This window comes from Theropithecus gelada, chromosome 1 (assembly GCF_003255815.1).
Source record: "Theropithecus gelada isolate Dixy chromosome 1, Tgel_1.0, whole genome shotgun sequence".
NCBI lineage: Eukaryota > Metazoa > Chordata > Mammalia > Primates > Cercopithecidae > Theropithecus > Theropithecus gelada.
Genome location: NC_037668.1, coordinates 56792073 through 56816041, shown reverse-complemented (window position 1 = coordinate 56816041; position 23969 = coordinate 56792073). Strand labels below are relative to the sequence as shown.

The following is a 23969-nucleotide window of genomic DNA, read 5'->3' as shown; positions in this document are numbered from 1 at the left end:
CACCCTGATCTCCTGCTCTCTCTAGCACACACTGGAGGATTCAGTGCAGTCGCACCTCTCCCTGTCTCCTCCCGTGCCCGTCATCACACATTTGCACATACTGTGCCTCCTCTACACATGCCCTTTCCTTCCCATCTCTGCGGTCTGAATCCTACCCATCCCTCAAGGTGCAGCATGATGCAGTAGAAACAAGTTTGCAATTCAGAAAGATTTGCATTTAAGTCCTGACTCTGCCACTTTCTGGCTGTTTAACCTGGACAAGTGACTTCCCCTCTCCAAGCCTCTATTTCCTCATTTGTAATTTGAAGGGTTAATAACAGCTACTAAGCAGGCAGGCACGGTGGCTCACGTCTGTAATCCCAACACCTTGGAAGGCCGAGGTGGACGGATCACTTGAGGTCAGGAGTTTGAGATCAGCCTGGCCAACATGCTGAAACCCCATCTCTACAAAAAATATAAAAATTAGCCAGGCGTGGTGGTGGGTGCCTGTAATCCCAGCTACTAGGGAGGCTGAGGCAGGAGAATCACTTGAACCCGGGAGGCAGAGGGTTGCAGTGAGTCAGGATCGCACCACTGCACTCCAGCCTGGGCAACAGAGTGAGACCCCATTTCAAAACAAAAAACAAAAAACAAAACAAAACAAAAAAAACAGCTACTAAGCAGGGTAAAATGGTATAAAATGGTGAAAATTTAATGAGAGAGATGACAAAGATAATATGATTAATAAGTGCATAACACTGAGTTTAAAAACATAAATAAAATGACCAAATACCTAGACAAATATAATTATCAAAAATGTAACTTTCTATTTAAAAAAAATAGAAAGCCTGAATAGTTGCTTAGTCCTTTAAATATATCAAATTAGAAGTTTAAAATCTGGCCAGACACAGTGGCTCACACCTGTAATCCCAGCACTTTGAGAGGCAAAGATAGGTAAATCACTTGGGCCCAGGGGTTCGAGACCAACCTGGACAACATGACAAAACCCCGTCTCTACAAAAAAATACAAAAAAAAAAAAAAAAAAAGTGAGGCATGGCAGTGGGCACCTGTAGTCCCAGCTATTCAGGAGGCTGAGGTGGGAGGACTACTTGAGCCCAGGAGGTTGAGGTTGCAGTGAACCATGATCACAGCACTGTAGTCCAGCCTGGGCAATAGAGTGAGACCCTATCTTAAAGAAAAAAAAAGAAAGAAAGAAAAGAAACATCGACCAGGCACGGTGGCTCACGCCTATAATCCCAGCACTTTGGGAGGCCAAGGCGGGCAGATCACGAGGTCAAGAGATCAAGACCATTCTGGCCAAAATGGTGAAACCCCGTCTCTACTAAAAGTACAAAAATTAGCCGGGCATGGTGGCGGGCACCTGTAGTCCCAGCTACTTAGGAGGCTGAGGCAGAAGAATTGCTTGAACCCGGGAGGCGGAGGTTGCAGTGAGCCGAGATTGCGCCACTGCACTCCAGCCTGGCGACAGAGCGAGACTCCGTCTAAAAAAAAAAAAAAAACTAAAGAAAAGAAACATCATAATCATCATGACCGAGTTGAATTTATCCCCTGAATTTAAGGTAATTTTTTTAAAAACCTAAAAATGTCACTAATCCCATTAGCAGACAAAAGGGGAAAAAATAATTACCACAATGATTGCAGAAAAAAGTATTTGGTAAGTTTAATGCCCACTTAAAACCTCTCAGCAAACTAAAAACTAAAGGGAACTTGGTTAGCCTGATAAAAGCATTTCTACCAAAACGCCAAAGCAATCTTCATTCTGTGTTTAAATGTTAGAAACATTCCTTTTAAAATCAGGAAAAGAAGACAAAGATTCCAGCTACAACCACTCTATTCAACACTGAAGGTCCCAGCCAGAAAACCATGGGAAAAAAAGAATAAGAAATTGGAAAGAAAAAACAACTATTTCTTCTGCAAAAGATATTCACAGATCCTTTAACTGCTTAGAAAGCCTGAAACATTCTACAGACAAATGAGAATAAGAAAGCATATCAAGAAGTATGAATATAAGGCTGGGCACCATAGCTCACGCCTGTTATCTCAGCACTTTGAGAGGCCAAGGTGGGTGGATCACCTGAGGTCAGGAGTGCGAGACTAACCTGGTCAGCATGGTGAAACCCTATCTCTACTAAAAAGATAAAAAAATTAGCTGGGCGTGGTGGCGCGTGTCTGTAATCCCAGCTACTTGGGAGGCTGAGGCAGGAGAATCACTTGAACCAGGGAGGCAGAGGTTGGAGTGAGCCGAGATTGCGCCGCTGCACTCCAGCCTAGGTGACAGAGTGAGACTCCATCTCAAAAAAAAAAAAAAAGAAGTATGAATATAAGATCAATATACAATCAAAAATAAACTGCATTTCTCTATATAAGAAATAGAAACGTAATATTTGAAAAGTGTACCATTTGCAATAGAAGTCAAAAATAAAGAACCTAGGGACATCTATCTAAAAAAAGATGTACAAGATTTTATGGAGAAAATTATTGAAAGACATTCAAGACCTAAATAAATGGGGCAATATACGTCACTTTCATGGGTAGAAAGACAATTTCATAAGATGTCGGTTCTTCCCAAATTGATCTATAAATTCAATACAAATCCATCCAACAAAGTTTTTCAAGAAACTTAAAGAGATGACTCTAAAATTTATAACAAAGAGAATTAGCCGGGCGTGATGGCTCATGCCTGTGATCCCAACACTTTGGGAGGCTGAGGCGGGCAGATCACTGGAGCCCAGGAGTTTCAGACCAGCCTGGAGTAACATAGTGAAACCCCACCTCTACCAAAAAAAAAAGCAAAGATTAGCTGTGCATGGTGGTGTGCCCCTGTAGTCCCAGCTCCTCGGGAGGCTGGGGTGGGAGATCGCTTGAGCCCAGAAGATGAACGTTGCAGTGAGCCCAGATTGTGCCACTGCACTCCAGCCTGGGTGACAGAGCTAGACCCTATCTCATTAAGAAAGAGAGACAGAATGAAAACAAAAATAGCCAAGACATCCTGGATGAAGCACAAAGTTGGCACGGCTTCATGTTTCAGACATCAAGACTTAAATAGCATCGATAATTAGACCGTGTGGTTGGGAATCAATGAAAACGACCAATGAAAGAAACAGGGAACTGAAAAATGATCCATGTATCTGTAGAAATGTGGTGTGCGAGAAGGATGGCACCGCAAATCAGCAGGGAAAGCGTGAACTATAATAAATGATGCTGGGACAGTGGCTTATCGCCATGGAAAAAATAAAATCCTTAATTTATACCACCACACACAAAAATCAATTCCAGATGGATAAAGATTTAAATATAAAATGTAAAATGTTATAAGTTCTAGAAAAAAAGCAAAAAAAAAAAATACTTTATAACTTTGGGTAGGGAAAACTTCTTTAAAAAACACAAAAAGCAGAAATCACAAAGAAAAAGACTGATGAATTTAAGTACGTGAAAATAAAAATCTTCTGTTCATCCAAAGACACTATAAATAACCTAGGAAGATGAGCCACAAATTGGGAGAAGATATTTGCAATTCATAAGTGACAAATGATTATTATCCTAAAAATATAAAGAACTCCTAAAAACCACTAAGAAAGCAACAGAAAACCCAATAGAAAATTAGGTGAAAGACATGAACAGGCATTTCATAGAAAAACAGACCTGAATGGCCAATGATGACTTGAAAATCTGTTCAACCTCATTAGTCATCAGTGAAATGCAAATTAAGACTATAGAGAATTACCATTTTATACAAACCAATGTGGCAGAAGTGAAGAAGGCTGGCAAATTTTGATCTTGATGTAGAGCAACAGAAACTCTTACACACTGCTGCTAGGAAAGAAAATAGGCAGAGTTGCTTTGGAAAGCAACTTGGCACTCTTATTAAGCTGAAGATGCATGTACTCCATAATCCAGCGATTCTATTTCTAGAACCTTGTGTGCAGGTGCATCTAGAGATCCACATCAGAATATTCATAGCAGTCTCATTTGTGATAACAAGAAAACTAAAAACCAATCGAATGCCCATGGATGACAGAATGAAGAAGTCAATTGTGATACAGCCATACAATGGGAAACTACACATTTGTAAAGTACATGAACTGCAGCAAAATATCCACATGGGTAATTTTAGAAATATGATGTTGAGTTAAGAAGTAGTGTGTGATTTCATTTTTATAAAGCCTGAAAATGAGCAAAACTATACAATGCATTGTTTGGGGATATATGTACACATGGTAAAACTAATCCCCAAAAGGCTGGGCGCGGTGGGTCATGCCTATAATCCCAGCACTTCGGGAGGCCGAGGCGGGTGGATCACCAGGTCAGGAGATCGAGACCATCGTGGCTAAGACGGTGAAACCCCATCTCTACTAAAAATACAAAAAAATTAGCCAGGCGCAGTGGCGGGCACCTGTAGTCCCAGCTACTAAGGAGGCTGAGGCAGGAGAATGGCCTGAACCTAGGAGGCGGAGCTTGCAGTGAGTGGAGATCGCGCCACTGCACTCCAGCCTGGGTGACAGAGCAAGACTCCATCAAAAAAACAAACAAAAACTACCCCCAAAAAAGGTAGGAAAATTATAAACACAAATTTCAAGGGAGGCTGGGCACAGTGACTCACGCCAGTAATCCCAACACTTTGGGAGGCCAAGGTGGGCAGATCACTTGAGGTTAGGAGTTCAAGACCAGTGTGGCTAACATGGTGAAACCCTGTCTCTACTAAAAATGCAAAAACTGGCTGGGCGCGGTGGCTCATGCCTGTAATCCCAGCACTCTGGGAGGCCAAGGTGGGTGGATCACCTGAGGTCAGGAGTTCAAGACCAGCCTGGCCAACATGGTGAAACCCTGTCTCTACTAAAAATACAAAAATTAGCTGGGCACGGTGGCACGTGCCTGTAATCCCAGCTACTCAGGAGGCTGAGGCAGGAGAACTGCTCCATCCCAGGAGGCAGAGGTTACAGTAAGCCAGGATCGCGCCACTGCACTGCAGCCTGGGCAACAGAGTGAGACTCCATCTCAAAAAAACAAAAAAATTAGCCGGATATGGTGGCAGGTGCCTATAATCCCAGCTACTTGGGAGGTTAAGGCAGGAAAATCGTTTGCACTTGGGAGGCAGAGGATACAGCGAGCCGAGATCATGCCACTGCACTCCAGCCTCGGCGATAGAGCGAGACTCCATCTAAAAAAAAAAAAAAAAAAAAAAAAAAACCACAACAATTTCAAGGGAATATTTACATATAAGAAAGAGGTAGGGGATATAGCTAGGGAGGTGTACCAAGATAATGTTCTACTTCACCAATGAGGTTCATTGCTGTTTGTTGTATTGTTATGATTTTATGACTTTCATAAACATTACATATTCTCTTCTGTACAAATCAACACTAAACAGAATAAAAACATGTGGGATGAAGCAAGTTATGACACAGACCTAGTACATGATGGCTGACTCACTATATTCTGTGAATACAAGCACAGCCCTAAGTGATTTTGCACACATTATCTCATTTAGTCTTCACATCAGCCCTACCAGCAGAGGCGATCTGCATTCCCATTTTATACATGAGGAAACAGACATCCAGAGGGCTTAAGCAACTTGCCCCAGGTCACACAGCTAAGAAAGGGAGAGGCAAGCCCAGGTCCAACTCTGTATCGGTCTCTCTCAGCCACTGTATCCCCACCTCTCATATAACAGGTGCTCAATAAGGGGTGAGGCCACTCTGATCCCTCTGTTCCTACAGCAGCACCTCCTCTTGACAATTGTCACAACGGACCTTGCAATCCTCTTATGCTAGCAGAATTCCTTGCAAGACTCCTCCAGTACACAATGCAAAAATGCCACCTGTGCTGGCTCTGTACCCAGTAGGTATCCAGCAGGAGCACCATAGATGCTTCACTTTTGGTTGCAGGTGTTACAGAACTCATCTGATGTGGGGACCCTATTGTCTCAGGTCGGGAGCCCCGGAGCCATGAGGAAGGGGTAGGAGGGCCGGGCACTCACCCCGGGTGCTGTAGCCATGGGTGTCCATGAAGGACAGGCCCAGCCGCTCGTCCTCCTGCAGGGTGCTCTGGTCTGTGAAGCTGCGGTCCACAGCACTCATCATGTGTGTCTTCTCCTGGCGGTAGTTGACGGTGGCCTTGGTCATGTTCACCGGCTTCCTGGAGAGGGGGGTTGAGGGGAGACACAGGCACTGTGTGGGGCTGGACAGCACCCAGAGGTGGGTGGGGAGGCCCTGGAGTAAGGGGGCCTCAAGGCCAGGAGCCAGCAGCTGTCCTAGAAGCATCTCTGGATGCTGAGGGCTCTGCCTCCATCCTTCATTCACTAGACCCAGAGCTGCTGCTTCCCTGAAAAGGGCTTGGGAGAGCCCATCCTAGGGACCTCTGCTAAGGGAAAGGGGTGGAGCAGCAGTGGCCTCAGGCTGGGATCCCACTCCTAAGTTTCACTGGCCCCCTGGGCTTAGGAAATGGGAAAGAAAGTCACTCCAGAGCTAATGTGGTATTACAGCAGACAGCTCCCCTCACCCCCACTGCACCCCAAACTAGGAATATGGCTAGTCCAGCTCCGGGCCCAGCATGTCCCCACCTCTCTCTCTTCTCCCCGTGTTAAACAGGCACCACTCTCCAGACTCCTCTTTCTCCTGCAGGAAGGAGGGACTACAACCCCTCCTTCCCCGCAGAGGGTCTGGCTCATGCTCAGCCAGGGCTCGGGGGCTTCCCCCATGCACACAATGAACTCTGCCCTTGGCTTCTCCCTACTCCCAGTAGCACCCAGGATGGTCCCAGCATAGACCACCACAGACTTGTAAAGAGACCCACAGAAGGTCCAGATTCCCACCACTGCCCACCAGTCCATCCTGCTGCTCAGAGCAGCAGGGAAGAGAAACAGAGACCTCCTCTCCCTCCAGGCCCAGCTTGATGGATGAGGATGGCAGTTTGTGTCTTCAAAGGAACTTGGAGGAAAGTGGGAAGGAGAAAAGGAGGTGGGGAGACAGGGCTTTGGACAGAGGACAGCCGGCCAGCCTGGCTGAACATGGAGCCCAGAGAGGACCCATCAGTGAGCGGATGCTGGCCTAGAGGGCGGTCTCCTGTGGTGTGCCACAGATTCTGTTCCCAGCCCAGGACTCTTGGCCTACCTGGAAGAAGAGCTACAGAAACAAACCAACCCGATCCCCAGAAGATGGAAACCGGGAGGGACACCTAACGCTGTTGGCGTCCAGCTGAGCTCAATGCGAGATTAAGCAGATGGAATTTAATACAGATTCTTTGAAAAGTTCTGCATCTGGTTTTGAAAACTAACTGCACAAGCAGCAGGGAGGGAGAGCTGTCTGTCGACGGCCCCTACAGGAGCCGAGCTGGGGGCTCAGCGCGAGTCACTGGGTGTTGAGTTGCTGGAAAAGCTCGTGTCAGGAAACAGCAAGGTAAGGAGCCATCCAGGGAGGAAAAGGTGAGAGATCCACTGTCCTCAAGGCTGGCCTGGCACTCTCTGGGCCTGCTCTTCGAGGGAAAACCAGCACAGGTGCGGGAAGAATGTTCTGGAAGGCTTGCAGAGTAGAAGACAGAGACAGAAGACAGAGTAGCATAGGCAGGCTGTGGTGTCAGCAGGGGCCTGGGTTGTATCCCAGCTCCGGCGCATTCTGCGACCTCCCACAAGTCCCTCGGTCTGAGCCTCAGTTTCCTCATCAGTAAAGTGGGAGTGATAAGAGCTCCTATTTCTCAGAGCTGTTTTGAGGACTCTGTCAAGAACTGAGCACAGGGCTTGGCCCAGAGGAGGCTCCCAGGAAGTGGTGGGTCTGCAGAGCCGGGGCTGCCTGGCTGGAGAAGGGATCTGTGGGGGCCTGAGAGTTGCCTGTGCTGTGGGAGGCGCTGCCAGTCTCAAAACAGGTAGGCCCCACCCACATGCACACAAGCACACACATGCACATGGACGTGGGCTCCAGAGCGTATCCTGAAGGTGGATTTGGTTGGAGGTCAGAACATCCTTCTAACACGGAACAGTAGACATAAGGGGCTGCTCTGGTGGTGAAGTGGACATTGAGGTTCAGGGACTTGCTGGGGGTAACTCAGCAGGGCCAGCTCTGAACCCATGCCTCTGAGGGGCAGAACCAGCACTTGTGATGACGACTTGAGGAGGAAGATGCAGAGGGGAGGGACAGAGCAGAAGAGACAAAGTCGGAGACCAAGGTGACCACAAAGAACAGGGTGGACACCAGGCCAGGCTGGGTGCAGCGAGACTAAGCCCAACCAGAGAGGGCGGGGGCAGGGGATCTCCCCCTAGGCAGGGCCGGGGACTCCCAGGCAAGATGGAGCTACTTACGGGTAGTAGGAGTAGGCATAGTGGTCTCTCCTGGCAGCATGCAAAGAGAGAACAGCACAGTCGTGTCCGAGGTCCATCCACCAAGGCCAGGCTGAGGCAATGCCCATGCAGCAGGGTGGGGCCTGAGTGCTTCCCAGGATGGGGAGGGGGCTGGCCAGGTACTGGACAGGTCAGAAGGACCTTCTTGGTCCCAAGAGCTGGTCAGGCTCAGATATTAATGACCAGGACCCAAGGCCCTTCTGGAACCTTCCCCAAGCCTACTGCAGGAGTGAGGAGGAGGTGGGAAAAGGGCCTGGGGGGCCACAGAGCTTTCACACACAGTCATACACATATGCACACTCACACACACGTAGATATAGGCTCACATACACTCATACACGCAGAAACACACATCAACACACACAAATGCAGACACACAGGTGCAGACAGGCATACACACGTATTCAAACACACTGACACACACTTAGACATATATTCACACACATATACACACACACATTAGACATCCCTGACACACACAGACTCATACTCTCCAGGCTAACTGCACTTACCAGGGCTGTTCTCGTCCCTGCAGACACACCCCACCCTCCCTCCCTGCACGGCCCTCTGCCCCTAAGGGGTCAGCCTTTTGCCTGCACCTCCACCTGGGTGGGGACAGAAAGGGGGCAGAGTGGAGAGGACTCCAGATGGATGCCCAGGATACACCTAGCGCCCGCCCTCGCCCACCCTGCAGGCCCCTGGGTGTGGGATCCACTAAAGGAGCCAGGTCATCCCCTCCGGGAGCACCTGGAGTACAACTTTGGTCAAAAGCCCTACCTTACCGCAAAGCACCCACAGTGTAAAGCAGGTTGGATTCCCATTTCACAGGCGGGGAAGCTGAGTCAGGGAGCATGGGCTGCCTGGGCCTCTCTGGGAGTCAGTGGCAGAGTCCAGAGCAAACACCTGCCCCAGGACCCTGGCCCTGGAACCTCCTCTGTGCTCCCTTCCCAGGCTCTTCAGAGGTCTCCATTCACTTGCCCCCACATCACCCTGTCAGCAGGGACCCCAAAGAATGACCTTCCACAGGAAATCCTGCAGATGAAGGGGAGGAGAGTGGAAGACAGACCAGCAAAGGCAGCCGCTTGGCCCCAGGTCACAGAGCACATCTCCTCCATCCCAGGGAGAGAAGGAAGGGTCCAGGGCGCTGGAGCTGTTGCAGAGGCCCCACGAGGGAGGCCACGGCTGAAGAAATGGCATTCTTCTGGCCTCAGCTGACACACTGTGCCTTCAAAAGGGCCTTCCTGGACCACTCTCCCACGAGTGCCAGCTACATGACGTCTCCTATATTCTCTTTGCCCCCAACACCCAGCACCTTGTTCTTTTCACAATTTGTAATTATCTCATCCATTTGTGCTTTTTTCTAAGTTCATGCCAGGCTCTCCACTGGCTACAAAGTACAGGAGGACAGAATCCTTGTCTTTTTGTCTCCCTCGGTTTCCCCAGGGCCCCACACATTGCAATCCCGCAATAAATATTTTGTTGAATGGAGTAATCAATAAATGAGTAAAAATAAATAAAAGAACTTCACCTCCATGCACTTCCACTTTCTTCTTTAAAAAGTGAGGTTAAGGCTGGGCATGGTGGCTCACACCTATAATCCCTGCACTTTGGGAGGCCAAGGTGGGTAGATCACCTGAGGTCAGGAGTTCGAGACCAGCCTGACCAACATGCTGAAACCTTCTCTCTACTAAAAATACAAAAAATTAGCCAGGTGTGGTGGCGGGCACCTGTAATCCCAGCTACTCAAGAGGCTGAGGCAGGAGAATCACTTGAACCCAGGAGGCGGAGGTTGCAGTGAGCCAAGATCGCACCACTGCACTCTAGCCTGGGCAACAAGAGCAAAACTCTGTCTCAAAAAATACATACATACTCATCCTGGCTAACATGGTGAAACACCGTCTCTACTAAAAATACCCAAAAAAAAAAAATTAGCCAGGCGTGGTGGTGTGCACCTGTAGTCCCAGCTACTTGGGAGGCTGAGGCAGGAGAATGGCATGAACCCGGGAGGCAGAGCTTGCAGTGAGCTGAGATCAAGCCACTGCACTCCAGCCTGGGCAACAGAGCTAGACTCCGTCTCAAAAAGAAAAAAAAGAAAAAAAAACACATACATACATACATAGTGAGGTTAATAATAATCTCCCACAGGGACTGCTGTGAGGCCCCAGCACCAGGAAGCACCCAGCAGTGCCCACAAACCACTCCTCCCTACACCTCAGAGTGGGGAGACCCGACTCCCCTGGGCTAGATCGTGGGTATACACAGACAAGACAGGGCTTTCTCTGCCCTCATGGAGCTCTTAACCCAGGAGGGAAGACAAACATTGAGCAAAACACTACAAGTAAGTAAATGACAAAGTGCAGGGAGAAGGAAGTGCTGCCATGGAGAAGGGTGGGGTATGGGGACTTCTGAAAGCAGAGCCGGGGGATCTGACCTGGCCTAGGGTCACCAGCCTCCCTTCCAGGCCCTGGAATTCCCCTACAGCAGATGCATCCAGTCTGATCGTCCACAGAGGCAGGGCAGGATGGAGAATCTGAAATCTCCTCCCAGCTGGCCCCCATTTCCCATAATCCCCCTGGGTCTCCCTCCTGCCTCCAATAAGGCTCCACGGGGGTGTAGTAACTGCCCTCCTCAGCAACCTCCTACTCTTGTTACTTATGTTGGCACCCCAAGTTGATCTGAATACCCCCATCCCTGCCAGGGCTGCTGCATCCCATGATACCCACAATGCAGACTGCAAGAGCCCTGGGAAGCACGGAGGGCCCTGAAGGCCAGGCTCAGATCCAGGGGGATGCAGTAGGTGCTACACAGTGAGACTGAATGGCTTTTAGAGGAAGTAAGGAGGTCCGGGGTGATGGGGGATGAGGGGTTCCTGGAGGCATCTGGGATAACCTGGGTTTACAGGGTAGCAAATACATAATGGAAGGTCTCCTAGTGAGGCCCTGACAACATTTCTGATCCACCCTGTCCTGGGCCCAGTGCTCTCTTTGCAGGGATGGGTGACACCCCCTACTCTGCCAATCCTCTTCTCCTTGAGGGTAGATTTCTAGAACCTCAAATACCACCTGAAACTGAAATCTGCCTCCTCCATTATAGGCCTCTCCAGCCCCAGCCCTATTTAGAGTCAATTCTCAGGCCCCCCTGCTGGGGAGAAGTCAGGGGCTTGCCACTTTGGGGGCACCGCCTATGTATCAGACTGGGTGACACCTTCACATTTGTAGGCGAGCCTGAGTTGAAGTCAGGCCCTACTGCCCATCAGCCAAGTGGCCTGGGCGAATGCTTTCATTACAGTTTCTTCATCCAGAAAAAAGGGAGTCAGTCAAGATCCAAGAAGGAAATGTTCTCTGACACATCCCGAGTGCCTGGTACACAGTAGGTGTCTAATAACTAATGTACTCCTGGATGATGTGTGTGAAGCTCCTGGCACATAGTAATTCCTCATTAAATGATACTTTAAAATAGTCTCTCTTAAAGCTGTGCAGGAACAACGAGAGGAAAAATCAGAGAGTATCGCCCTGACTGGGCCATCCCCCCACATCTCCTCCACTCCACTGCACACTCCACCCCTAGACTCTCTCTCTGTTGCTGGTGTCTGGCCTCAGGAAAGGTAGCCCCAGCCAGCTCTCTCTCATCTTCCTGGATCCTATTATCTGCTCCCGGCAGCCCAGAGATATAGCCAACTTATCCATGTATACCCAGCCTGGCAGCAGTAGGGGCTATAGAAGCCAGAGCCCAGGTGGGGAAGGGTGGAGCTGGCTCTGCCTCTGGCTCTCTGGGTGGCCTTGGGCAGCCCCGCATCCCCTCTAGGCCTCAGCATCCCCATCCCTCATTTAAGGTGCTTGGACCCCAGTGTCCCACAGCTGCCTGGTGGGAACATGGTGGGGCAGAGCTGGCAAGCAGAAAGGTCCCAGAAGCCCCCACCCAGCCTCCGACCAGCACTGCTGCTCAGCCTTCATCTGCTCCATGTACTAGGCTCCCAGGGAAGGGTTTTCTGGTGTTTTGAAGGCAGGTTCTGTTTCTTTAAAAAGATTTGAAAACCACTAGACTAGATGGCCTTGAACTATCCGGCAGCTCTTACGTTCTGGGGCTCTGAGCCTCTACAATTCTAAAGCCTAAGATTCCTAGAGTCCTAAATCCTACATTTCTGAAACTGCAAGATCCTAGGTTCTGGATTCTACAATGTCCTGGGATTTATGCTGCCCTCTGCAAATCTGCTAGGAAACACATTTCATGCAAACACAAGGCTGGACCTTTGAGACCTGAGGGATAGTAGGGGCAGCAGGTGGAGAGTTTTCTCAGTCACAGGCCCAGGAGGGTTCCTCAAGGATCCACAGTTAACAGGGTCCAGGGCAATTTGAGCCTGAGAGAAGGTGGGTCCCAGGAAGAGACATGGCTCAGGGCCCTTGGGTTAAAGAGGAGTGAGCTCCATCCCCTGCTCAGGTCAACTGCACAATCCATGAGCAGGGCAGACACCTTGGCTGAAGGTCTGCAGAGGGGTAGGGGTTCAAAGCCAGGTCACCTCCATGCCGTCCCTATTGAAAGAGTCCCAGCAGGGTAGCTCCTTGGCACCAGGCACTGAGCACCCCTTCCTGAACAGCAGCGCCTGGCACCAGCCAGACCTTACTCCAGCCATGCCACTCCAGGGCAGCCCCATCTGCCCAGTCTCTGGCTTCCCACCACCCAGCTCAGATCCGTCTGCAGAGCTGATGCCCAGGCTGGCAGCCCTCCACACACCTGCAGGACAGCTGTCCTACCAGCTCTTAGCCACTACTCCTCTGTGCCACCAGACCTCTAAGGGGTAGAAGCCACTGGTGGGACAGGGCACTGGCCTCACTCACCCTTTGCGGATGATGACAATGATGGCACCCAGGAGAAGGATGAGGACAGCAAGCCCCCCTGCACAGATGCCCAGGATAAGCCCCATCTCCTCCGATCTCTGGGACACCTCCAGGGGCCGCTTGCTTTCCTTGCAGGCAGCTGGGGAGAACAAAGCAGAACAAGGGATCAGAGGAGAGACAGGGACCATCGAGCCCCTCCTGTAGGTGTCTGTGCCCAAGGAACAAACTGGGCTGCACAAACCACCCCACATCCTCAACACATGTCCTGCCTTTCCAGCAAATCTACCTCCTCACCATCCCTGACACCTCCTGCACTTCCACGCCACAGTCCTCACTGACATGGCTCCTTTGCCAGGAATAGCTTCCCTCACTCCCCACTTTCTCAGATCCTCTCAGCTCTCAGTAGATAGGGGAGAGCAGACACCTGGGCCTTCAGCCCCACCCTCTTGCCCTCCTGGAAGGTAATAGGGATTAGGAATTGTGTACCTAGGGCATGGTTAGTCCATCTCAGGATGGGAAACCAACCACATTCCCTGTGTGAAAGCATGAAAGACACCTACAGCACAGGGCCCATGCTGACCTCACCTTCTCCCCCACCACAGGAAAGCCGGGTAGATATGTAACCTAGAACCAGCACCCAGTACCCATCACCCCCAAGGCACAACTGTAATGGCTCCTCTCCACAAGCCTGCTCCAGGCCCCTGCTGTCAGCCTGGGAGTTGGCGCCCTTGAGGTAAGGCACATGGAAACCCAGCAGAGAAGCCCTTCCTGGCCCCAGCCTGCCCAACCACCCTCCTCTACTCCCACAGCCCTAGGTTCTCAGGATCCACCTCCCCAGCGCTGGGCAGGTGAGAAACCTGCCGCTGAAGGGCTGCAGGAACGCAGCGGACTTACCTTTCCTGGCAATGCGGATGCAATTCAGCCGGGTCTCCTGGAGGCACAGATGGGGGTCTCAGCGCTGCTGAAGCCCCGACCTCTCCCTCCCCAGGGTGGGAACCTCAGACAGCTTTCTTGGGCCTGTTCAGGGCTTTGTCTGGCGCTGATGGCATCAAGGGACACCCCACCCGAAGGCAGGCCTGGGGGGACCCTTGAGAGCGGGGCCTAGAGGGGAGGCACCTGCAGTGCCTTAGGAAAGGGGGATGAGATCGGAGGCAAAAGAGAAACAAACGTCATGGGGAAATGGGCGAGGCCTCGGACAACGGGGCAAGGCCTAGGGCCAGAAGTCCAGCTAGGAAGTGAGAAACCAGGCAAGAAACAGAGAGAGGAGCCTGGAAGATAGGGCGGGGCTTCAGGGAGGAGCAGGTCCTAGGCCTTAACACAAGAACGCGGGAACCTGAGATGGACTCCTCCGGGAAGAGAAGTATCTAAGATAGAAGGCAGGGCCTCAGGAAGGGGCAGAGACTAGCCTGGGGACCTGGATAGAAAGGAGGAGCCTGGGAAAGAAAGCTCAGGAAGTGGATAGTGTTCTGTGAGAAGGAGCCTGGGGTCTGGAAGGCTGGCTATGGGAAGGGTGGGACCATGGGGGAGGGGCTATGGGAAGGAGGGCTATGGGGGAGGGGCTGTGGGAGGCGGGGCTGTGGGAGGCAGGGCTATGGGAGGCGGGGCTGTGGGAGGCGGGGCTGTGGGGGTGGCTCTACGGAAGGTAAGGCTATTGGAGGTGGGGCAATGGGAGGTGGGCAAAAGGAGACAGGGCTATGGGAGGGGCAAGGTTATGGGGGAGGAGCTGTGGGGGCAGGGCTATGGAAGGTGGGGCTACGGGAGGTAAGGCCATGGGGGTGGCCTATGGGAGGAGGAACTATGGAAGGTGGGGCTATGGGAGGTGGGGCTATGGGAGGTGGGGCTAAGGGAAGGGCCTCGCGTGGAGTCTGTGCTGGGCCTGCTGCAAGGTATCCCCTGTCTGCCATCCCCCACACCCAACCACGCCCACCATGACCCTGGCCGGTCCCTCACCCCCTTCAGGTGGCTTGCTGCCTGGAAGTAGATGAGATAGGCCTTCCTAGGCTCAAGCGGTGGGTTCCAGAAGCCTCGGTAGGTCTGGTTGTCACCCACGGTAAAGGGCATGGCCTCAGGTAGACTGCTGGCCGCCAGTTCGGCCCCGAAGTAGTGCACCAGGCCTCGGGCCAGCGCCGCCTCAAAGGTCAGTGGCACTGGGAAGCAGTCCTGTCCACCTGGCTCCCGCCGCAGCCTCCGCGCCCGCTCCTCCTCCACAATCACCTGGTACACACTGAACAGGGAGGAGAGCATACAGGGGATCACAGGCGGCCAGAGCACTCGGAGAGCCAGCTGGCAGTTAAAGGCATGGGCTTTGTGGTCAAAGCCTGGGGACTAACTTCCACACTGCCACTTACTAGCTGGGCAAATCCCCTAACCTCCCTGGGCCTTGGTTTCCTCCTTCATAAAATGGTAGTGATTGTGAGACTGTTCCAGAAAGTAGATGGGAAGAACAGGCAAGTTAAGCAAGCAGCCAGCGCATGTCAGCGGTTATTCCTGTTACTAATCCAGGCTAAGAGGATCGTGGACCCTGCTCAATAGAACCAAGCCATAAGGCCCCATCCTGCTTCCTCCATGAGTCCTCCTGTGTGTGTGACACAAGACCTGGGAAACCAAAGCGACTGACAGCTCCCTTCTGGGACTCAGTAAATGACAGGGTTAGCCAGATTCATTCATTCATTCATTCATTCAGAGTTGACCAAGCTCAGATGATGAGCCCTGTGCTAGACACTAGGCATCTGGGCTTCCTAAAACTGACCTCTAGTGAGAGACAGTCATTTAGCAAACAAGGACACCCAACACTATGTCTCTAGCATCCTCTCAATGCCGAGGCAGCCTCTGATCAGCAAATCAGAGCCTTGCTGTCTCAGGATCCTGACTACCCACTCTGGTTCGTGCTCCCTGGTCCTGGACTGTGTTTCTGTTTTATCTCTTTACTAAGTAGGTTTCTGCTATGAGCTCCTCCAAATCCTCTGCAGAACAAAGTGGAGAGTAAATACGTGAATGCTGACAAATTTAAATATTTCCAGTTACAGTCTCAGTCACATCTTGGTGTGTGACATCCCATACTGACAGCCTCTGCTCAGGGAAGCAGAAATGCCTTTTCCTTGTTCACCAGATGTTTCTTTTGAGCATCCAAGTTGTGGGGAATCATCCCAGAGTGTTGGACACCAGCCCATGGCTTGTCACTAGCCCATTATAAACACCAGTCCAAGCCCCTCTCAGCCTCCATTACCCCAGGCTAAGGTCAGCCCTCTCCTAGCCCTAAGTCCCACTGGGAGGTAATCATTAACATTAGCCATGAACAAAGTGCATCTTAATCTAGAATAATCCTCATTGTGCAGATACAGAAACAGAGCTCAGGAAGGTAACGGGATATGCCCAGGGTCACGCAGCCATCTTGCCGCTCCCCTCCCACCAAGCCCCATCCCCTGCCCCCACCTAGCCTTGAAATCATCATCCTGAGGGACCCTGACCAGTGCTGCTCACAGGATCCCTCAGGAGGACAAGGAAGGAAGGGTTCTCAACCCCTCCCAGACTCAGCGGCACAAGAGCCCTGAGGCTCCAGCAAAAGGCAAAAGACCCTGCAGACCCCGTGACTTTTTCCCGGGTCTTCCTTGAGGGTCTGGGAATCAGCCCAGGGCAGGATTTGCAGTGGCAAATACAGGAAAGAGAAAGCAGAAGAGGAGAGGATCCAGTGGTGGGGGGGTGAGGAGGTGAGGGACTGCCACGGTCACCTGGGCAGCCCACTCTCTTCCTGGTGAACTGACTAGGATCTTCACACCCCCCTCCCCCACCTAAAGGCTGTCACCCTCTCCCAGAACATGTACCTTCGTGGAAAGAAAGAGTGGACCAGAAGGGCAGGGAGGCTCTATAACTTCTAGAAAAGGTACAGGCACAGCAGACAGATCTGGCTTCCAAATCCCAGCTCCACCACTGACTAGCAGTGTGGCCTTGGGGGCAAGTGATTTAGGCTCTCTGAGTCAGTTTCCCGATACGTAAAATGAAGGTGATAAAACCCATTCCATGGGACTGCCATGAGGATAAATGGCTTCATGCAGATAAAGCCCCTAGCACAGGGTCTAACAGTATGTGCACACACTTGCACAAACGCCCTCACGCTCTCACACATGCACACTTATGTCTCCCACACGCACTTCTCACATACCACACATCCCAGGTCTTTATCATAAAGACACACCCAGGTTCACATCCCATGTACACACACACACACACACACACACACACAAACACACACAGTCTTGTCTCCAACACACTCTCCCTAGCAGAGGCAGTCACCACGGCACCAGCAAGCCCAGCTTCCTCTGGGGAGATGAGGGGGAGAAGCCAAGCCCCTAGCCATTCCAGAGAGATGGCCCTGTCTGGCTGGCTGCCCTAGCCTTCTAGAAAGCCCATCTCTATGCTTCCAGGAAAAGGCTGGGATGATATAAGGTCCCCAGAGTTTCACTTCTCCAAGGTGTCTGAGGAAAGGCCCCCTGGACAGACCTGGACAGTCCCCTCTCCAAGCTGGACCTATCCAGGGTCCTCCTGACAGTTACCATCTAAGACCCATGGCCTCAGAGGGGAGAGACTGCAGGCTTCTCGCCTGCCAAGCATCAGAACATCCTCCTCCAGACACTCCGAGCCCTGCATGGGAGACTGAGGGAGGAAAAGGGTGAGCTGGCCTAGGTTGGGGCTCTGGGTCAGAGGAGGGGACTCTTCCCCATGGCCCTGGCCTCCCATCCCTCCGTCCCCGCTTTCCCACCTGATGGGCGCACCGCGGCCCTGTGCCGGCCTCAGCAGCACGGTGATGGTGTTCTCAGACTCGCCCAGGGGAGACGGCATGTCGGCATAATCAAAGCTGGGAGCTGGGGAAGGGGACAGGGTCATAAGCATGGAGCTTGGCCACTGGACCAGGAAGACCAGGCTTCCAGCCTCCTTGACCACAGTCCTCAGATCTCCCCTACTTTAACCTTAGCCTCTTTGTTCCTGCTGACATGACCTGAGCTACCCTGGCCCCTGACCTCAGGCACCAGCCCCAACCTCAACCTTCTGATTCCACTGACCACAGTCTCCTGACTCCTCTGACTTCATCCTTCCTGAGCCTGACTTTAACTCCTAAACGGCATATTTTTCTCAGCAGGGGCCCTCTGTAACTACCCCTGCCATGCCCCCCATTTCCCCTCTGCCTATGGAACCCTGGGATTCTGGGCCACCTCCAAAGAGGCTGGGCCGGGTCGGGTGGGGCTTACCAGAGATGTTGGTGGTTATCTCAGTGAGTGCTGCCTGTCCGAAGCCTTTGCCTGTGCGGGCCCGCACGGAGAACAGGTAGGTGGTGCCTGGGTGCAGGTTGGAGAAGACGTGGTAGGTCTCGTTGCGGAGCTTGGAGATGGTACGTCGTGGGCCCGGCACATTCACCGCCGGGTCTGATGACTCAATGCTCTGGTAGCTGATCTGGGGGCAGGATCGGCAGGCAGGTGGGCACAGGAAGGGCAGAGCATCCCTGACCAGCAGCCTCCACCCACCATGTTCCAGGGAAGTGAGAGATAAGACTAAGCAAAGGAGACAGTGGATGCCATCAAGCCAGGCTTCTAGTCATCTTCGCCTCTCCCTCCTGCCTTCAGGACCCTTCTCTAGAATTCACAGGGCACAGACCTGGCCATAGTTGAAGAAACTATGACAATCACATCTGTCCTCCCATGCACCTCCTACTGTAGCAGCAGAGAGAAAGAGGGTCACCTCTCACCTCCCACCAGGGTCCCCCACTGTAATAGGGTCCCAAACCCACCTCATACTGAGTGATGAGACCATTGGGCTCCTGGGGCTCCTCCCACTTGAGGAAGATCATGTCCTCCAGTGGAGTGAAGGTCAGGGACTCGGCTGCAATCCCACCGGGCACTGCAAGGGAAAGGTGGCAGGGGTCAGGGGAAACTAGGCTTTGGTGCCAGACACCTGGGTTTAAATTCCAGCCTTGCCACTTCCCACCTGGTTCTCACAGACTACTTAGCCTCTCTGCACCTTACTTAACTCAGCTGTGAAGTGGGGATGAGACAACCCCTCTCAAGCCAGGACTCAATGATGTGATGTACATAAAGCCCCAAGGCAAACATCAGCAATTGCATATGGCTCAACCTATTACTAAGTACTCAAAATGGATAGCTGGCATTTTCATTACTGTGTAGGTTGCATTCAGGAGAGAAATACGTTTGAAGGTTCCAATTTTGTTCCAGTTGGGTAGTTTTCAGAAAATATGCACGTGTGCCGGAGAAATGAAAACAGCAATTGCACTGGGGTATTGGGATTATGGGTGGAGATATTTTCTTGTCTAAAAATTTCTAATTACATAAATGACATGTTCAATGTAGAAAACCAAAATGAGCTTAAAGAAAATTAATGGCATCTACAATTGTATCACCCAGAGATACTGTTAACATTTCAGCATTAACACTTGCAGGCATGGCTTTGTTTTGTTTTGCTTTTGTGTAAATGTATACTGTGAATGCCAGGCACAGGAGTGTCATTTAGGAAGAGAATGGTCTTTGCTTGGGAAAACACCTTGATAAACCACTACGGGGAAGCTGAAGTCCTAAGGCAGAGAAAAGCAGAAACTAAGGAAGGAGCTGAATTTTGCGTCTAGGCCAATGCTGTGCAGAACAGAAAACTATGCACGTGCGGCAGCAAGACAAAGCCAAGGAGCTTGGGGTGCCTGGGATCTGTAGGAACCCAGGGGAAGGCTTAGGACCTGTGCTAGCATTCGAGTGTAGCTCTTAAGAATGACAACTTGTTGGCGCGGTGGCTCACGCCTGTAATCCCAGCACCTTTAGGAGGCCGAGGCAGGCGGATCACTCGAGGTCAGAAGTTCGAGAACAGCCTGGCCAACATGGTGAAACCCCGTCTCTACCAAAAATGTAAAAAATCAGCCTGGCATAGTGGTAGGTGCCTATAATCCCAGTTACTCAAGAGGCTGAGGTGGGAGAATCGCTGGAACCAGGGAGGCGGAGGTTGCAGTGAGCTGAGATTGTACCACTGCATTCCAGCCTGGGCAACAGAACAAGACTCAGTCTCAAAAAAAAAAAAAAAAAAAAAATGACAACTGTGAAGCCAGATGGCCAGGTTAGAAAGCCAGTTCTGCTACCTCTCTACTGGTCATGTGACCTCTTCTGTAAAATGGGAATAGAAATAGTAACCTACCACATAGGGTTGTCATGGGTATTAAATGCAGTAATATATTAAAACCATTCAGAATGGTGCTTGACATGTACTAAGGGCTAAATATTAGTTTGACATATGTAGAACACTGCATTCAACAGCAACAGAATACATGTTCTTTTCAAATACACATGGAATGTTTACCAAAATTTAACGATATGTTGGGCCATAAAGTAAGGATCAAATTTCAAAAGATAAAATTTAGAGTATATACTCTGACTACAGTGGAAGTAACCGAGAAATCAATAATAAAAAGACAATTAGAAAAGTCCCAATTGCTGGCCAGGTGTGGTGGCTCATGCCTATAATCCCAGCACTTTGCAGGGCCAAGGTGGGCAGATCACCTGAGATCAGGAGTTCGAGACCAGCCTGGCCAACATGGCAAAACCCTGTCTCTACTAAAAATACAAAAGTTAGCCAGGCGTGCTGACAGGCGCCTGTAATCCCGGCTACTCAGGAGGCTGAGGCACAAGAATTGCTTGAACCCAGAAGGCGGAGTTTGCAGTGAGCCAAGGTTGCGCCACTGCACTCCAGCCTGGGTGACAGAGTGAAACTGTCTCAAAAACAAACAAAAAAGAAAAGTCCCAATTGCTTAGAAATTAAGCAACATAAATCTAAATAACTCTTAAGTCAAAGAAGATGGTGTCACTGCACTCCAGCCTGGGCAACAGAGCAAGACTCTGTCTCTAAATAAATAAATAAGTATTATAAACAACTTTATCTCAAGAAATTTGACAATTTAGGTGTAATGAACAAATTGCTTAAAAAAACACAGTCCATCGGGCCAGGCGCAGTGGCTCACGCCTATAATCCCAGCACTTTGGGAGGCCAAGGCGGGCTGATCATGAGGTCAGGAGATCAAGACCATCCTGGCTAATACAGTGAAACCCCGTCTCTACTAAAAGTACAAAAAATTAGCCAGGCATGGTGGCAGGCGCCTGTAGTCCCAGCTACTCGGGAGGCTGAGGCAGGAGAATGGTGTGAACCCGGGAGGCGGAGCTTGCAGTGAGCCAAGATAGTGCCACTGCACTCCAGCCTGGGCAACAGAGTGAGACTCCATCTCAAAAAAAAAAAAAAAAAAAACACAGTCCATCTAAACCGATACAAGAATAAAAAATCTGAATATCCCAGTATCTATTTTAAAAATTAAAATTTACTAAAAATCTTGCCACAAAGAAAACTCCATGCCCAAATGGCTTCACTGCTGAATTCTTTCAAACACTTAAGGAAAGAAAGTAGACCAATCTAACCCAAAGTCTTCCAGAGAATAAACAGGAGCTATCATTACTTTGGTGTTATACAGTTGGTTTAATCCTAAGCAAAAAAAAAAAAAAAAAAAAAAATACCCTCAGTAAATTTCAGTCTCAGACATGGCGTATCTATGGAAGGCACACAGGGCCCTGGGAACTGGGGCTGAGACTCTTACCATCCTCATCAGTCTGAAAGGTGACCTCCTTGCCCTCTTTGCGCCCCTCAGGGTTAGTGAGGACAAGCCTCACATGAATGTTCCGATAGGGCAGCAGGTTCTTGATGGTGTAGCGGCTGACACCTTGCTCTGTCTTCACACACTCTCGGATGGTCTGGTTGTGGCTGCTGCCCAGGATGTAGTGATAGCACAGCGACACGGTATAGGTGTGGCAACGCGTCACGTTGTAGCCCAGTGGTTCCCACTGCAGGGTCAGCTGGCGGGCCTGGATCTCAGCGAAAGCCAGGCCTTTGGGGGCCCTCATGGGCTCTGGAGAACACAGGAAGCAGAGAGAAGAGGTTAGAAGCAATGGGAAGAGAAGAGGAAGAAGAACAGGGAGAAAAAGCATCAGTCAGCTGCCTGAAATCATCCTTCCATTGCCCCCAAGAGCTCAGGGGGCCCCTCCCAAAGAACATCAAACAGGAAGTGTGTGCTCTGGAGTCAGGTGGGCTACATTTGAATCCTGGCTCTGCCACTTGCAGCTGGCAACTGCTGGCTGCGTCACTTCACCCCTCTGATCCTTAGATTCCTCAACTACAAAATGGAAAGATAATAGGCCCTGCCTCATAGGATCATTGTAAAGTTTAAGGAAATACACACAAAGGATGCATAACAATGGCTAATATACAATAAGCTCTCAAAAATATTTGCTTTCTTTTTTTTTTTTTTTTTTGAGACAGAGGCTCACTCTGTCACCCAGGATGGAATGCAATGGCATGATCTAGGCTCACTGCAACCTCCACCTCCCAGGTTTGAGCAATCCTTCCACCTCAGACTCCCAAGTAGCTAGGATTACAGGCGTATACCACCACACCTGGCTAATTTTTCTATTTTTGGTAGAGACAGGGTTTCACCATGTTGGCCAGGCTGGTCTTGAACTCCTCAAGTGATCCGCGCACCTCAGCTTCCCAAAGTGCTTGGGTTACAGGCGTGAACCACTGCACCTGGCCATTAATTCATTTTTAATAGCATAGTTCACCTCCTTATTCAAGGTCACCCTGGACTACATACAACAGGCCAGTCTGAATCAAACTGTTGATACATTTTTCTTAAGGTATTAATTCCAAACTTGTTCTGAAACAATGTATAGTAATACATATAATATAATAACATACAGAAATCAGGGTAATGAGGGGAATGAGAGCCAAATAGTTAAATAAAGCCAGGGAATGACAGGGAAACAGAAAAGAAATACATGACATTAGGTCCTATGTGGAGGTCTAAAGATAAGGTTCAAATTCAGTGGTGGGTTCCCTGGCTGTCAAAGCAAAAAGGGAAGCACAATCTATTATATAATGATAATAATAATAGGCTGGGCATGGTGGCTCACGCCTGTAATCCCAGCACTTTGGAAAGCGGAGGCAGGTAGACCACCTGAGGTTAGGAGTTTGAGACCAGCCTGGTCAAGATGGAGAAACCTCATCTCTACTAAAAACACAAAAATTAGCTGGGCATGGTGGCACATACATGTGCCCAGCTACTCAGGAGGCTGAGGCAGGAGTATTGCTTGAGCCTGGGAGGTTGAGGCTGCAGTGAGCCATGATCGCACCACTGCACTCCAGTCTGAGTGACACAGTGAGACCTTGTCTCAAAAAAAAAAAAAAGAAAGAAAAGGAAAGAAAAGCCAAGCCAAGGCTTCTGAAGCAAATGCAAGGTGGAGCTCCGGGCTCAGCCCATAGTCCTGCATCTGCATTGACCAGCTGTGTGATCTTGGGCAAATCTCTGGGTCTCAATTTCTGGATCAGTAAAATGAGGGAAGACACCAAGATTGTGCCAAATGATCCTTTTCTCTCTTGCACCCTGATTCCGTCAAGTGTAGTTTCACTACTCTCAAGTTCTGTGAGGGCCTGCAAAGTGTCCCCAGCTAGAGGGACCTCAGCATCCCTTAATGAACAGGTGAGAAAGCACCGCTACACAATCTCTTAAGAAGAATAAGTACAACCCCAAGGAGTCTTTTTTTTTTTTTTGAGACGGAGTCTCGCTCTGCCGCCCAGGCTGGAGTGCAGTGGCCGGATCTCAGCTCACTGCAGGCTCCGCCTCCCGGGTTCACGTCATTCTCCTGCCTCAGTCTCCCGAGTAGCTGGGACTACAGGCGCCCGCCACCTCGCCCGGCTAGTTTTTTGTATTTTTTAGTAGAGA

General features: G+C 50.5%; 1 protein-coding gene across 5 annotated transcripts in view; it reads right to left on the bottom strand.

Annotated features, from left to right (window-relative positions):
• The window catches only part of PTPRU (protein tyrosine phosphatase, receptor type U), an 89261-nt gene that overhangs the window by 28672 nt on the left and 36620 nt on the right, over positions 1 to 23969 (bottom strand). For 3 of the 5 annotated variants that reach the window (XM_025355758.1, XM_025355767.1, XM_025355773.1), the window contains exons 8-15: positions 21792 to 22100; positions 18945 to 19054; positions 18409 to 18610; positions 17922 to 18024; positions 15116 to 15389; positions 14060 to 14096; positions 13166 to 13304; positions 5979 to 6136 (exon numbers count right to left, since the gene is read on the bottom strand). In XM_025355758.1, the coding sequence (XP_025211543.1) occupies positions 5979 to 6136; positions 13166 to 13304; positions 14060 to 14096; positions 15116 to 15389; positions 17922 to 18024; positions 18409 to 18610; positions 18945 to 19054; positions 21792 to 22100 (1332 nt within the window). Of the gene's footprint in view, positions 1 to 5978; positions 6137 to 8291; positions 8322 to 13165; positions 13305 to 14059; positions 14097 to 15115; positions 15390 to 17921; positions 18025 to 18408; positions 18611 to 18944; positions 19055 to 21791; positions 22101 to 23969 lie in introns of all 5 variants that reach the window. The other 2 variants (XM_025355738.1, XM_025355748.1) reach the window with 1 other exon arrangement.